Source organism: Protopterus annectens, chromosome 8.part0 (assembly GCF_019279795.1).
Source record: "Protopterus annectens isolate FY-2018-M chromosome 8.part0, PAN1.0, whole genome shotgun sequence".
Classification (NCBI taxonomy): domain Eukaryota; kingdom Metazoa; phylum Chordata; order Ceratodontiformes; family Protopteridae; genus Protopterus; species Protopterus annectens.
This window is the reverse complement of record NC_056741.1, coordinates 1,348,695,415-1,348,710,653: the sequence shown is the minus strand read 5'-3', so window position 1 is coordinate 1,348,710,653 and position 15,239 is coordinate 1,348,695,415. Positions and strand designations below refer to the sequence as shown.

Here is a 15,239-nt window from a genome sequence, read left to right as displayed (position 1 = left end):
AGCTCCTAAGAATACCTACCTACATACAAACCGACAGTCTGCCATAGAAGTGAAGAAAAGAATGCCAGTAAACTGAAACAGCAAGTCAATCCAGCACAGCAACAATCAGCATTAGAAGCCAAATAGAACATTAAAGCAATCCTTTGTGCCACAATACACTCTAAATGTCCTTTAAGTCAGCTGTTATGATTTCCTTGTACAGGAATGCAGAATTAGTTACAGAGTACAAAAAACACTTTTGGTTCTGGGACGTGTCTGGGGCATCCCTAACAGTACTAAATTTAAAAATGATGCATTAGTCTCTGCAAGATGTGTTTGAGATGCAACTAAGCACTCTGTGAAGGGTGAGCAGCAGATCAGGGGCAGTGGGAGTTGTGGCAGGACAAGTTCACCTGGCAGTATTGCAGTCTGACCAAAAAAAAAAAAATCTGAAGATTTTCTGAACACAGTAAATCATTTTTACTCTGTTTAACTTTTATTAGTGGAGTTTGTATTACTCTGAAAATCTACAGGTTAACTTCAATATTGTTAAGGGAAGTTTCTTTTATGGAGTTGTTGTTGTGTCTTCCGGTTAGGGGTCGCCACAGCGGAACTGCGGTCCGCTAAAGATTGGCAGTAATCCAAACTGATATCCACGTAGTCACAACAACGAAAAACCAGAAGAAAAAACCACTGTGGAAACCACAAGAATCCGCTGAAGAATATTCAATACAAATGTTTTTAATAAAATAAATACAAGTTGAGCGCTTTCATCTAAAAATGTTAGACTTCATCAGAACAACTTCTAAAATATTTAACAGCTTAAATAGAAGACTTTGACCAATGACAACCATTCAATTACGTGTAAAAAAATTTTTTCTTTTACATCATTTCCTTTACACAAATACTTGATACAGGAAGCTACCTGTATCAAATCCTAACCTCAATTATTGGTTTGATTGTTATACTTTCATTTATTCCCGGTGTGCACATGGCATTCAACAGTATCTGCCACCTCACCTCTTTCTCACTTAATAATGCTTTTAAATTCCCCCCTCTCTGATATGGTGTAATTGCTTCAAGTATGGCAAATTGAAACATTGAGCAGCCAGGGCTATCTCTTATGTGCCTAAACAGGGCATTATTAATATCACCCTTTTTAATAGCATATATATGATCATATATCCTTTTCCTCAATCTACGTTCAGTTTTTCCTACGTAGAATCCAGGGCATGTATTACACATAGCTAAATAAATGACCTTTTTTGTTTGACAATTGCCCTTAACAAAGGTTATTAATGTATGACTTCTGTTTCCCAAAATCTTGGAATGTTCCTCTGAAATAGCAAAACATTGATTGCATCTACCACATTTAGTCGTGCCAGTCTTTGGGGGTTTATTAAATAGATGACCTTTGTGTAATTTCTTTTTGATGTTACAGCCTATCTTATGTACAAACATAGGTTGGTCCCCCAATAATTTATAAGTTTCAGTATCACATTTTAATATACTCCAGTTGTCCCGAATGATGTTCTTAACATCTATGGTGTTTTTCTCATATGGGAGAATACAAGCCCTATTAAATTCTTTAATGTTGGTCTCCCTGTTGCTTTCAGTATCTATGCCGGTCTCTATGCCTAATAGCGGTTTATATTTTTTGCCCCATTCACTACCAACATATGATACTGCATCATTAACCACTGATGAAGGGTAACTCCGTTCCCTGAATAATTTACCTATATAATTCAATTCTTCCAACATTTCATTATAGTCCGATGTCATCTGAGCTGCTCTTATACATTGCCCTTTGACAATGTTTTTCTTCTGAAAATTAGGATGACAACTATGATATTCCAAATATGAATTGCTGAAAGTGTCTTTCCTAAAAATTCTGGACTTGAATCCAGTGTTGCTATGAGAAATGTATGTATCTAAGTAAGAGATGCCTTTTTTACTAGTTTGATATGTAAGTTTAAGGAAGGAGGTGGTAGTGTGTAAAAATTCTACAAATTCTGCCACTGTTCTCTCATCCCCTTCCCACAAAATAAAAATGTCATCTAAAAGCCTAATGTAACATTTGATGTACTTCATCCAATTACTATTGAGTATATTTTTTTCTTCCCAGTCCAACAAGACTAGGTTGGCATAAATTAGAGCACTTGCAGCTCCCATTGCTACTCCACTACATTGCCTAAAATACTCCCCTTCAAAAAATATAAAATTATAATCTAATACAATACTCATGAATTCACTGATTAGAGAAATTTTATCCCATTCTAGTTTGGCATATTTCCTAATGCTATTAATAAATCTGTCCATTCCTTCATCTCTTGGGATACATGTAAATAAATTAACCACATCTATAGTAACAAATAATAGATTATCCTTCCATAGATTCTGTGTTAACCGACTCAAAAAATCCCATGAATCTTTGACAATATGCTTTGCCAAACCATAAATGGGCTTTAACCAAATGTCAACTACTTTGCCAAAATGAAATGTCTTGGATTTACTACCTGAAATAATAGGCCTATAAGGTGGATGAAATATGTCTTTATGAATTTTGGGAATACCCATGATGGTAGCTAATAAAGGGTATTCTACTTTTAAAAAATTGTATACTTCAAGTTCTATCCTATTTTCCAACAGATATTCTTCCAAAAGTGAATCAATAAGTTGATAAGCTATGTGTATTTCGTTAATGGATGAATTTTCATAGATATTGGTGTCTTGTAAAATTGTATATATAGTATTCAAATAATCATTGTTGTCTACTAACACGACCCCTCCTCCTTTGTCCGGTTGAAGGATTCGAATGTCATTGTTAGTAGTTAGTTGATTTAATAATTCATTCTCTTTCTTGCTAAGATTATATGTCATTTGCCGTTGCTTGCATTTATCAGAAAGTTTATATAATTCACCTATGACCACCTTCTCAAAATTTGCCAATAATGGATGAAGTGGGGGTGTAAAGGAACTTCGCTTTCGCAATTGTGTGTTGCGATCCCTGTTTCCTTGGTTTTTAAAAAACACTGCTAAATTTAACTTGCACATAAATATTTTGAACTCAATAATATTGTCCACTACATTAAATGGCTTATTTGGGGCAAATTTAATACCTTTCCTAAATAGCGCAAAATGTTCTTCTTGTAGGGTGAGTGTAGTGTAATTATATATGTAAAAATTCCCCTTTCTGTACTTGATGTCATTGTACTTTACTATCTCACATGTTTCAATATTATTCACCTTTTCACCCTGTTCTCCTTGTATTGGTGGGTTTGGTAGGGGTGATGGTGCATACCCTCTTTCCTCCCCATCGTTTCCCACTCTATCTCTTCCTCCAAAAAAGAATACATTTCATCATTATATGTTCCATATGTCCTGTTGTTCCTGAGATCTGAACCTTGTTTAGGAGGGCCTAAATACCTTCTATTGTATTTATGAAGAGTATCCCAGTTGTAAGCTTTGCCTTCCTTGTACTGTTTCAAATCTCTCTGCATTTTACTGCACTTTCTCTGAAATATTTTTGTGTGTTGCTTTTAGCATATGAATACTGTTTATTGTATAGTTGTTGCCATTGGTCAAACAAAAGATCTTTAATAATACGTTCATTTAATACTTCAACTTCCTTAACAAGTTTGCACATTTTGCTGTCATTACTTTTGACAAGAAAGTTCATAAAAGTTATGCCAAATCCGTCAAACATAACATTGCATTCATTAATAAGTTCTTCATTTATTTCTAGACCCAACGGTCTCTTGAAAAATCAGAGGCCTTTAGGTGCAACCTTTGAATTGATGCAAAGTTGCAAATAAGCATTATCTAACTGAATCCCCTTAATGGCATTCAGTTTCTTGCCAAAAGTGAAGATTAACTGTTTTAAAGTCCCATCAACTGATTGATGTGAGGCCGAGTGATTTACTTGACTAACTTCATTAAATCTAAAATCCTGAACATTGGTTAAAAATGTGTCAAGCAGCTCGGATGACATCGGACTATAATGAAACGTTGGAAGAATTGAATTATATAGGTAAATTATTCAAGGAACTGAGTTACCCTTCATCAGTGGTTAATGATGCAGTATCATATGTTGGTAGTGAATGGGGCAAAAAATATAAACCGCTATTAGGCATAGAGACCGGCATAGATACTGAAAGCAACAGGGAGACCAACATTAAAGAATTTAATAGGGCTTGTATTCTCCCATATGAGAAAAACACCATAGATGTTAAGAACATCATTCGGGACAACTGGAGTATATTAAAATGTGATACTGAAATTTATAAATTATTGGGGGACCAACCTATGTTTGTACATAAGATAGGCTGTAACATCAAAAAGAAATTACACAAAGGTTATCTATTTAATAAACCCCCAAAGACTGGCACGACTAAATGTGGTAGATGCAATCAATGTTTTGCTATTTCAGAGGAACATTCCAAGATTTTGGGAAACAGAAGTCATACATTAATAACCTTTGTTAAGGGCAATTGTCAAACAAAAAATGTCATTTATTTAGCTATGTGTAATACATGCCCTGGATTCTACATAGGAAAAACTGAACGTAGATTGAGGGAAAGAATATATGATCATATATATGCTATTAAAAAGGGTGATATTAATAATGCCCTGTTTAGGCACATAAGAGATAGCCCTGGCTGCTCAATGTTTCAATTTGCCATACTTGAAGCAATTACACCATATCAGAGAGGGGGGAATTTAAAAGCATTATTAAGTGAGAAAGAGGTGAGGTGGCAGATACTGTTGAATGCCACGTGCACACCGGGAATAAATGAAAGTATAACAATCAAACCAATAATTGAGGTTAGGATTTGATACAGGTAGCTTCCTGTATCACGCATTTGTGTAAAGGAAATGATGTAAAAGAAAAAAATTTTTTACATGTAATTGAATGGTTGTCATTGGTCAAAGTCTTCTATTTAAGCTGTTAAATATTTTAGAAGTTGTTCTGATGAAGTCTAACATTTTTAGATGAAAGCGCTCAACTTGTATTTATTTTATTAAAAACATTTGTATTGAATATTCTTCAGCGGATTCTTGTGGTTTCCACAAAGATTGGCAGCAGACATTTACGTGCCGAGTTGCCCGCCCTGACGCACAACCTTCAACGAAGGTACGCCCATTCACGCATGTCTCCACACAGAAGACTCTCTAGCTGAGAATCGAACAGGACAACGTCTTACTGTGAGGCGACAACGCTGTTACTGCTGCATATACCAAGAGAAACTAGAGGGATTGTGTGGCGGTGATGCATTATTCCAAAGGGAGGGTGACTAACACGCAGATTACATTTGAAAAAGGCACTATTAACTGGAAGTTTTATAGGCAATATTACCTAACATTTATAGATTAAGTTCAGTATTGATTGAAAGTAGATTTTTTTTCTATGCAGCAAGGAAAATTTATGTTACAGCTGCATATGTGTGTGCATGTGTTGGGGGGGGGGTTGATGCAGTATTAATGGGAGGGTATCTAACAGACAGATTATATTTGAAAAATACACTATTAAACGGGACCAGAGTTAAGGGGTTGGCGCGGACTATGTCCCAAGTCATGTGTGCATACCTATAGTGGTCAGTACAGCAAAAGTTCAACCATAAATACAACTATTTGAGAGGACTTAAGATTATGTGTGGCAGTTACTTGAAAACAATAATATACAAAGCTTTAATGCAGGCTGAAATCCTGATTAAGCTCAGTACAGGGGCCCTTTGTGCTTTTATTTTGCTTAGTGATTGCCCTTACAGTTGGAGACAATGCTCATTAGGTGTGGCTGCTTGACATATGGGGGCTGACACAGACATTTATAGGGCTGTTAATGCAGACTGAAATCTTTCTTAAGCTCAGTATAGGTACCCTGGGTTGTTTTAGTGTGCTTAGTGACTGCCCTCACAGCTGGAGACAATGCACATTATGAGGAAGACGTATGGTTGCTACATAACTAGGGGCTTACACAGACCTTTACAGGGCTGTTAATACTGGCTGAAATATTAATATTAATTCATTTAGGGGAGCAATGAGGTCCATAAACATAAGTGTTAATGAACATTAATTTCATATTTTAACCTGAATTCTTTTATTCTGCAGGACCCTGAAATATCTGATGAAGATAATCCCAGTGTACGATATGTCTACCTCGGCTTTTCACCAGCTTTGGGATCCAACGAGAGACAAGCAGATGAGACAGATGAATCTGGGTACGCCACTGTAGGGCCATGTAGATGACGTTGAGCCATCCTTTAATGAAAACACCATCCCACGATTGCTTCCTCACAGTGAAATGAAGAAACCAGCCTGCCTAGGGCTGCTTAGTAGTGCCATGGTACAGTATGAGGTTAGCAACTGTGTATTGTGATACTAGGGGCATAACATACACAGACATCACCTTTGGATGTGGTAGACTCATAAGCTGCATGGATTCGGAGGATATAGAGGATCCACATAACACAACATAGTACATCACTACTTAGGTGACGGTCAGACTACACCAGACCTGAAAGAGGTCTGAGTTACACGAATGTTTGTAAGGCTGTTTAGCGAAGTGCATACCTCTCAACCTCTTAGAGCAAGAAATCCAGACAAAACCATAAATAATGGAGGAACGAAGACCCAAAAATAGGGACAATTCTTAAATATTGCTTTTAGAAACTTAGAAAGTAAATGGAATAACAGGTTTTGCATTAGCATGAATTTTCTAAAGGGTATGAAGTCTGAAACTCAAATGGCTGTCATTTTCTGACTTAAATCTTAAGCAATATGCCAGTGATTTGCTAGAAAAACACAATTTTATAAAAAATGGACCAAAAAATATGAGGCAAAAATGTGGACATTCTGCGAAAATCTGTACAGTTGTGAGGTATGGAAGTGCTAGTTCAGCTTTATTGCTTCTGTCATAATAAAGTTAAGTTCTACAGTTCCTATGAATGTTACCAGTGGTGTGTTGACAATGACGTCTCAAAAGTATTTAGCAAGTTCACATTTAAGTGGAAATCTGTGTAACTAAAGTAATGGCATGTCTTTCATTAGCTTCTTACCTGCTGAGATGAGAGACAAAACCAGCTGTGGAAAGCTTATGGCAAATTACTGTAGACTGGTATATATATATTACAGAAGATTACGTAGCCTTCTAAAATGAACTCATAGTAGCACTTCAGACAGCACAATCATTTTTCTTACTGTAGTATAGTTATCTTCCAGTCAATGATTATATTTTCCATGCAAATAAATTAATACTACAGCAAACTAGACCTGTAGCTAAACGTATGTTTTCTTTTGTATGTGTAAACATCTTTGTAGTTTTTAGTATGCATTTCTGAATCAACTCGTTTGCAGTACCTTTATATACAAATTGTTATGACTTATAAATTATTCATCCTACAAGAGGGATTGCCATAGTTAAACTCTATTCAACTGTGGTGGAGCTGTTTGTGTGTTTTCATCTCAGATTCTTGAGGTATATACAAGCAATAACCAGAAGATTATGTACTTTCATGGCGAAATTTGTGATACTATATGTTATGAAGTGCAACCCTTCAGTGAATAAAGGAAAGAGGAGCTCTGAGTGATACTGTACTGCCCTTAGGCTGATTTGTGCTGTGCAAATTAGAAGCGTAGTGGCACTTGACTCTCAGGGATATACACAGCCTGGGATGTAGACTACAGTGATACTAGTATCATCCTCCACTATAGAGGGCACTGGTGAGCCTCTATAGCATTTGGTATGCAAACTGTGTCTCACCTACAAGGCAATATCAGACCCTGCCCTACTAGAGATGCCCCATATCCATAAGTTTAACTCCTCACGCATTACCTGCTCGAAAGGCCTAAATCTAACATGCAACATTAACAAAACCTGCTGAAGAGACAGGTTTGTCTCCCAGAAGCTGCCCTGTCTCTGGAATAGACTTCCCATACATTTCAAACTGAGTACCTCGCTGACCCTGTTCAACTGCAACCTTGATGAGTGGATGGGAAACCACAAATTTGTCCCAGGGATTCCACCTTTGTCTCTCACTGATGGAGCAACAGGTGCTGAATGAGGTTTCTTTTTTGGGGATGAACTCTTCGCTAGGCTTGTAAGGGCCCCAGGGCCATTAATCTAGTAACCACCTATGATTCTATGAACTATGGAAAGAAAAAGATGAATAGGAGTAATATAATGCTCTTCTGGCTTTAGTTTCAGACTTTGTGATAACAATCAGGAAAGAAGACCACATGTCCTAAATAGACATAAACATATTTTACCTCCTGTTTCTGAACAAAAAACATTTGCAAAACTGAAAATGGATAACTATGCTATTCATTAAAAGATCTCCAAAGTCACTCCTTAGGCCTCAAGCAACACTCAATCATAATTTTTGGGAAGGAAATTTATTAAAGAACATTCCTAGTTACAGTAACAACTTAAGATTTTGTTTTAGAGATTGTGGTCCTTAACTGAGTAAGCTAGTCCTTATACAGACCTCTTAGTCATTTGAGCTTGAAACTCCTCTAATTGTTCTAAAATGCATCTATACTTCTGTGCTACAGCATTTCTAAAGATGATTGTTCTTACTTTAGCATCATTATATCATAGCAATAACAGCACATAAGGAAATACATTAGCACATTTCAGAAAACAAAACATTGCTAAATGTGCCACATTATTTAGCTGGCTTCTTGAGTGAACATCCATATCTCAAACACTGAGAATGAAGTACAAACTCTAATGGTCTCTATAGGTGATGATTTATTTGGAATTTGTAGGCCAGAACTGCATTAATGCCAGTGCTTGAAATATTTGTATGTATGCATGTATGTTGGAATTTCATCTCTAGATGACTGTGGTGGCAGTTTGGGTTGCTGTTCTCTGATCCCCTTTCTAAAGCTCTCTGTGGATATTTATTTGAGCATCAATGCAAATTCAGTAGTGTTAATAACATGAGATATATTCTTCTTGAACATTTAACTTCTGTTTCTTCTCAGTACTTTGTCATCTTAAGTTTTCACTATAAATTATCTTGGCTGCTTGCATTCCTTAAAACAGCTGCTTCTCACTGTTTGTCATAGTTAATCCACTGAAATCTCACATTACCTCTTTATATCAAATCACAGAGAGTCTATGCATGATTTTTGTTTCAGTCTTCCAAACATAATTTGTCTTCTCAGAAGTCAACGAAGAACTAGATGTTATGTAGTCCTATCTCGCAGTAATTCTTGCTGGATGGGGTTCGGGGCTGATATTTGGCTCCGACTCGGCCTATACTAAAGCTTGAGAGCTTTTTACTGGCTCGAGGCTAGCCCCTTTCCCATGGTGCCTCACGGCAATTCCCCAGATCTCGTTTGCCGCAAAAGCTTCGAGGTTGTGTCTTACTGACTCGTTGGCTAAGTAGAATGATTTTTTTTACTTATTTAGTCCTTTTCTACCACCTTTTTCTGTTTTATATATATACATATATATATATATATATATATATATATATATATATATATATATTAATAGTTTCTTCTGAATTGTGCTTCTCTTTTTGAAAGTTTTCAACCCCTATACCCCCCCTTAGGACTGTACGGCCCATTTAAATTAGAGGGCTGTAGTGCCTGTTTAAGTTAAAGGGCCTTTCCTCCCTGTGTGTGAATGTTATAAAAAAAAAAAAAAACTTTTCTTCTTCCTTACACTTTTATTTTTTAGTCTTTGACTACGTCTAAAGATAAAGATAAGGATCATAAGGATCATCGCCCTTCAGGCTTCAAAAAATGTGACAGGTGTGTGCAGAAAATGTCTCTTACAGACAGCCACACCAGTTGCGTATATTGTCTGGGTGAAGCCCATTTACAGGAACCTTGCACCTTCTGTCACGCTTTTAGTACAAGGAAGAGAAAGCTTATTGACAGCGGTCTCATGACCAGTTCTTTCCAGGAACAGCTGGGACTTGGTCAGGCAGCTCCAAAATCTTCAAAGAGAAAATCATCGGCTCTGACTTCGGAGCCAGCCAAAAAGTCTAAAGCGTCGGAACCAAGAAGTTCTGGTTCCAACTCTGCTTCATCTTCAGTGCAGTCTATTCCATCGGTTCCGAGACAGTCTTCGGTACCGAAGGTTTTGTCTGACATCGAGACTGTATCTCCTATTTTGAGATCTCCTATTCTGGAGAGAAGGAAGTCTACTTCAGTCTCCACCAGATCCTCCAGGACCCTATCAGATGAGGACATTGAGAGGGTGATGAAGAGGTTGCTTTCGGATCTAGAAAATTGACCCCTCCAGACCCAAAGGTCTCAGAACCGTCCCCCGTACCGATCGCTGTTCCTCCTCTGACTGCTTCGCTCTCGGAGCCTATTATGTCAGGTTCCTCTGTCTTCGACCCTTCGGATCCAGGGATTCAGCCTGTTTCCTCAGAGCCAATTACTCTATCCTCGATGGCTCAGTCTGGAGCCGTGGGTTCTGAGAGCCGACGCTCTCGTGTCAACTCCGAGGAGGACAGTCACCCTGGGTTCTCTTTGGAACTGACCCTCCCTCTCGGAGCCTCGGTTCGACTCAGCTCAGCTCCCACTTCTGCTTTGGAGCCGTTCCCTCTTGCTGGGAGTCGACTGTCCACCCCCTCGGAGCAGAGGTCTTCTTTGGAGTGGGGGGGAAGGCTTTCAAAGCTATAGAGAAGGCTTTATCCTCTGCCAAAGCCATTCCTTTGGAACCTGTGTCCCACCAGCAGCAGGCAGCAACCTCTTCCCACCTGCCACCCCCACAGCGTAGGGAACCAGAGGCCCAAGTAGTTCCCATTGGAGGCACCCCCTCTTCCGAGACCTCCCCAGATTATCCCACTGGAGAGCTCCCTCAGAAGAGGTTATGTAAGAGGAAACATGTCAACTCCCCTGAGTCTGTCACATCAGACACTGAATTAGAGGAATCAGAAGGGTCCCTTAGATCTCCCTCTGAGGATGTCTCCTTCTCTGACATCCTAGAAATCCCTAAACAGAGGGGTGATTGGAAGACCTCTAACCCTACTGAGGATGAATCAGTGTATCTTGAGGTCTTTGGCTCCCGACCTGCAACCTCTTGGGTGACACCACCTTATGACCAACTTTTGGGGGTCATTTCATGGAAAGCATGGACATCTCGAGATTCAGTGGAGGCCATCCCGAGGAGGCCAAACAAATTTATAACAGCACTTGAGGACAAGTCCTTCCTTAGCAAGGGAGTTCCAGTTGATGCTATGGTGGTAGCCGCGGCCCCCAAGTAGGAATTATCTGAGACGTCTTCTAATATCCATCCTCCTAACAAGGAGTCCAGGACGATGGATAGGTACAGGAAGAGTACTTTTTCTTCAGCGGCATTTACACTAAGATTGCTGAATAAGCTGACTCATTTCACTCGTCTGCAGAGGGATCTCCTGAAAGAGTAAGGAGATACCCTCCAGGGTTCAGTAGCTCCGGGTTCCATGGACAAGGTTTCCGCGCAGCTCTCCACCCTTATTTCCATAGCTAACTCCACCATGAGGCTGATCTCATATGTGGCAGATGGAGTGAGCAGGGCAGCCATATCAGGAATAGCCCTCAGGAGACATTCGTGGATGTGGCTTTGTAATTTTACAGAATCCTTCAAGTCTTCCTTCACTAACGTTCCCTTTGATGGTTCATCTCTTTTTGGACCCCAACTGAAAGAGACTTTGACTAGGTGTGAGTAGGAAGGAAAAACCTTATCTGCCATTGAAGTCCATTTCTCTCTCCTGTCCAGACCCTATCCCAAGGGTAATATAGGAGGAAAAATGTGGTTCCGCAAATCCCAAAAAGGTTTTCCGCAGGCACAAGGTCAACTCTTCCCCAAGGGCAGAGGGGGAGGATATAATGGAAGATGCCACCCTTGCGGCAGAGAAGGTCCACAACATCAGGGAAACAGAGAAGCTTTCTCTGATCGTCCCTTCCATCGACCCTGAGGGGTTGCCCGACTGTCCATCTCTGGAGGCAGTTAGGGATCATATATTGCTGTACCCAAGCGCCTGGCTAACTATCACTCAAGATCATTGGGTACACACAGTAATATCTAGAGGTTACCTGATTCCCTTTATTTCTGAACCCCCAAAAAATCGGTCTCTTCCTGATGTACCACCCATCCAACTAGACAGATCAACAAGCATGTAAGAAAATCAAAGTTCCGAATGGTCACTGTGCAGTCGATATTTCTCTTTATCGGGAAAGACAACTGGATGTGCTCAATCAATCTCCAGGATGCACACATCAAAATGGACAGGTGCTCCAGAAGACACTTATACTTCGGCTGGGAGCCAGCCATTTTCAGTTCAGAACACTGCCCTTTGGCCTCACTACAGCTCCCAGAGTGTTTACCAAATGCATGGCAGTGGTAACGGCTCACCTGAGACGTCAAGGATTCCAGGTGTTTCCGTACCTAGATGACTGGCTCCTCACTGCTACTACCAAGCATCAACTCATAAGGACCAAGGACGAGACTCTATCCTTGTGCACCTGCCTAGGCATCACTGTCAACTTGCAAAAGTCAGTCTTATCTCCCTCGCAGCATACTGTATATCTAGGCTCAGAAATAGACACAACCACCATGTCAGTAAAGCTAACATAGGAAAGAGTGGAATCTCTATGCAGTCAGATCAGATCCTTATTAAACAAACAAAGCGTCCAGGCCAAAGTAGTACTTCAAGTCCTAGGCACTATGACTTCTGCCATCTTATTAGTTCCTCTTGCTCATCTACATATGAGGATTCTCCAATGGATGCTGTTTGCACAATGGTCAATGCAAGACCTTCCATTATCTCACCAGATATTAATAACAAACGCATGCAAAAGGGATCTGACATGGTGGTTACACAAGAAACAACTTGTCATAGGTCATCCACTTGTTCCTCCCCAAGAGAAAGCAGTATTGACTACGGACGCTTCCCAGATAGGGTGGGGGGGGGCATTATCTGGGAAAGACAGTCCAAGGTACTTGGCAAAACCATGAGAACCAGTTACACATCAATGTTCTGGAGATGACAGCGGTGCTATATGCGTTGCAAGCACTTCACAGCTGCCTTCCCACTGGAACGATTGTGATTCAGTCAGACAACATGTCTGTTGTGTGGTACATAAACAAACAAGGGGGAACCAAGTCTTACCCGCTTTGCAGAGAGGCCTTAAGAGTTTGGAAATGGGTGATGGATACTCAATGCTTCCTGATAGCAACGCATATTCCTGGGAAATCCAACGTAATAGCGGACAAACTCAGCCGAGCAGTTCTGATGCCTCACTAGTGGTCCCTGAATCCAATGGTTGTGAAAGAGATCTTTCACAAATGGGGCCAGCCTTGCTGTGATCTATTTGCCACTTACCTGAACACTAAATGCAGCAGCTACTTTGCCCTCATTGCCCATCCGGGGATGTCACCCTGGGATGCTCTAGTTCACGATTGGCCCCCGGGACGTCTCTATGCCTTTCCTCCCTTTCCACTCATACCCAAAGTAATACAGAAAGCAAGACAGTTGAGGAGTTCCTTGATTCTCATTGCTCCTTACTGGCCTCGACAAGTTTCCTTTCCTGTGGCCCTACCTTTTGGAGGAACCATGGATTCTGGATCCATCTCCAGATCTCCTGATTCATCAATCGGGGCAGTTCCATCCCTCCATCCACACCCTCAAATTGATAGCATGGCTGCTCCAATTCCACGTATAGCCAGGTGCATTCCCTTATCTCCAACGATCAAACACATCCTAATTTCATCCCATAAACCATCCACTCAGAAACTATATTCTAGCAAATGGAAAAGGTTTTCCCTTTGGTCTACAAACCGGGGCTTAGATCCATACACAGCTCCTTTAGAATCCATTTTATCCTTCCTAACAACAATTTTTCATGAAGGAGTGGCAGCTACTACAGTTAGAGTTCAATTAGCTGCCATTTCCAATTTCCATTTTGGTTTCATGGGAAATCCAATCATGCAACACTCCCTCTGTAAAACTTTCTTAAAAGGAGTTCTTCTTAGGCCCCCAATAAAACAACCTTTAGAACCCTGGGACTTAAATTTAGTCCTCTCATCTTTGATGTCTGCACCTTTTGAACCATCCTCGTTGTCAGACTTAAAATTGTTATCATGGAAAACCCTGTTCTTGGTACCTATAACATCGGCTAGGAGAGTCTCGGAAGTTCAAGCCCTAACTATTCGATCTCCTTACATTATCTTTCACAAGGACAGAGTCTCTCTTAGGACAAACCCTTCCTTTCTCCCTAAGGTATGCTCAGAACACAACCTGAATACTACCATTGAGCTACCTGTATTTTTTCCAAACCACTCTAATAAATCAGAGTATAGACTTCACCGGCTAGATGTCCACACGATACTCAGATTCTATATACACAGGACCAAAGAATTCAGGAAATCTGATCAACTTTTTGTTTCCTTTTCTGACAAAAGAAAAGGCTTACCTGTTTCAAAAATTACTCTTTCAAAATTGCTTTCGGATTGCATATCCTTTGCTTATCAACAAGCTGGTAGACAATTACCATTAAAAGCTAAAGGTCACTCTACTAGGGCTCCTTTAGATCTAGGCTCCCAATTAATACTATTTGTGCAGCAGCTACTTGGGCAAGACCACATACGTTTGTCACTCATTACAAATTGGATTTGGCCTCCCGGGACAGGTCATCCCTTGGGTCCACTGTGCTGAAGAGTCTCTTTGCTTGAGCCACCCAGGATAAAGGTGCTAGGAACACTGTCCCATCCAGCAAGAATTATGGCAAGATAGGACTACATAACATAAAGAAGTTATGTACATACCATAACGTTTCATGTTTGTAGTCCATCTCGCCTATATTCTTGCATCCCTCCCTCCAACCCCCTTCTCGTTTCTGGGGGATCTAGTGGACCTTTTCTGGGGGCTGCCTGACTTTGCTCTTTATTGTCCACCTGGAATGGATTATGTTTCTAATCCCTTCCTGTATTTTACAACTTCTTTCTTATTATTATTATTATCTGATAGGTATTTATTACTTTCTTGCAAACTAGATCTAGGGAATTGCCGTGAGGCAAGATGGTATAGGGGCTAGTCTCGAGCCAGTAAAAAGCTCTCGAGCTTTAGTATAGGCCGAGTCGGAGCCGAATATCAGCTCCGAAGCCCATCCAGCAAGAATATAGGTGAGATGGACTACAAACATGGAACGTTATGGTAAGTACATAACTTCTTTTTATTAATTTCTTATTTTAATGTTCATTTCATTCATAGCTAAACAGGTGATAGACAAACACACTGCACTAGAATATTCCAAAG

General features: G+C 40.0%; 1 protein-coding gene across 8 annotated transcripts in view; it reads left to right on the top strand.

Moving 5' to 3' along the window:
- The window catches only part of LOC122809420 (hepatocyte cell adhesion molecule-like), a 358,687-nt gene extending 352,030 nt beyond the window's left edge, over nucleotides 1-6,657 (top strand). For 6 of the 8 annotated variants that reach the window (XM_044080912.1, XM_044080909.1, XM_044080911.1 and 3 more), the window contains one exon: nucleotides 6,088-6,657. In XM_044080912.1, coding sequence (XP_043936847.1) covers nucleotides 6,088-6,225 — 138 coding nt within the window. In that variant the 3' untranslated portion in view covers nucleotides 6,226-6,657. The remainder of the gene's footprint in view (nucleotides 1-6,087) is intronic. The other 2 variants (XM_044080907.1, XM_044080910.1) reach the window with 2 other exon arrangements.
- The last annotated feature ends 8,582 nt before the right edge of the window (nucleotides 6,658-15,239 follow it).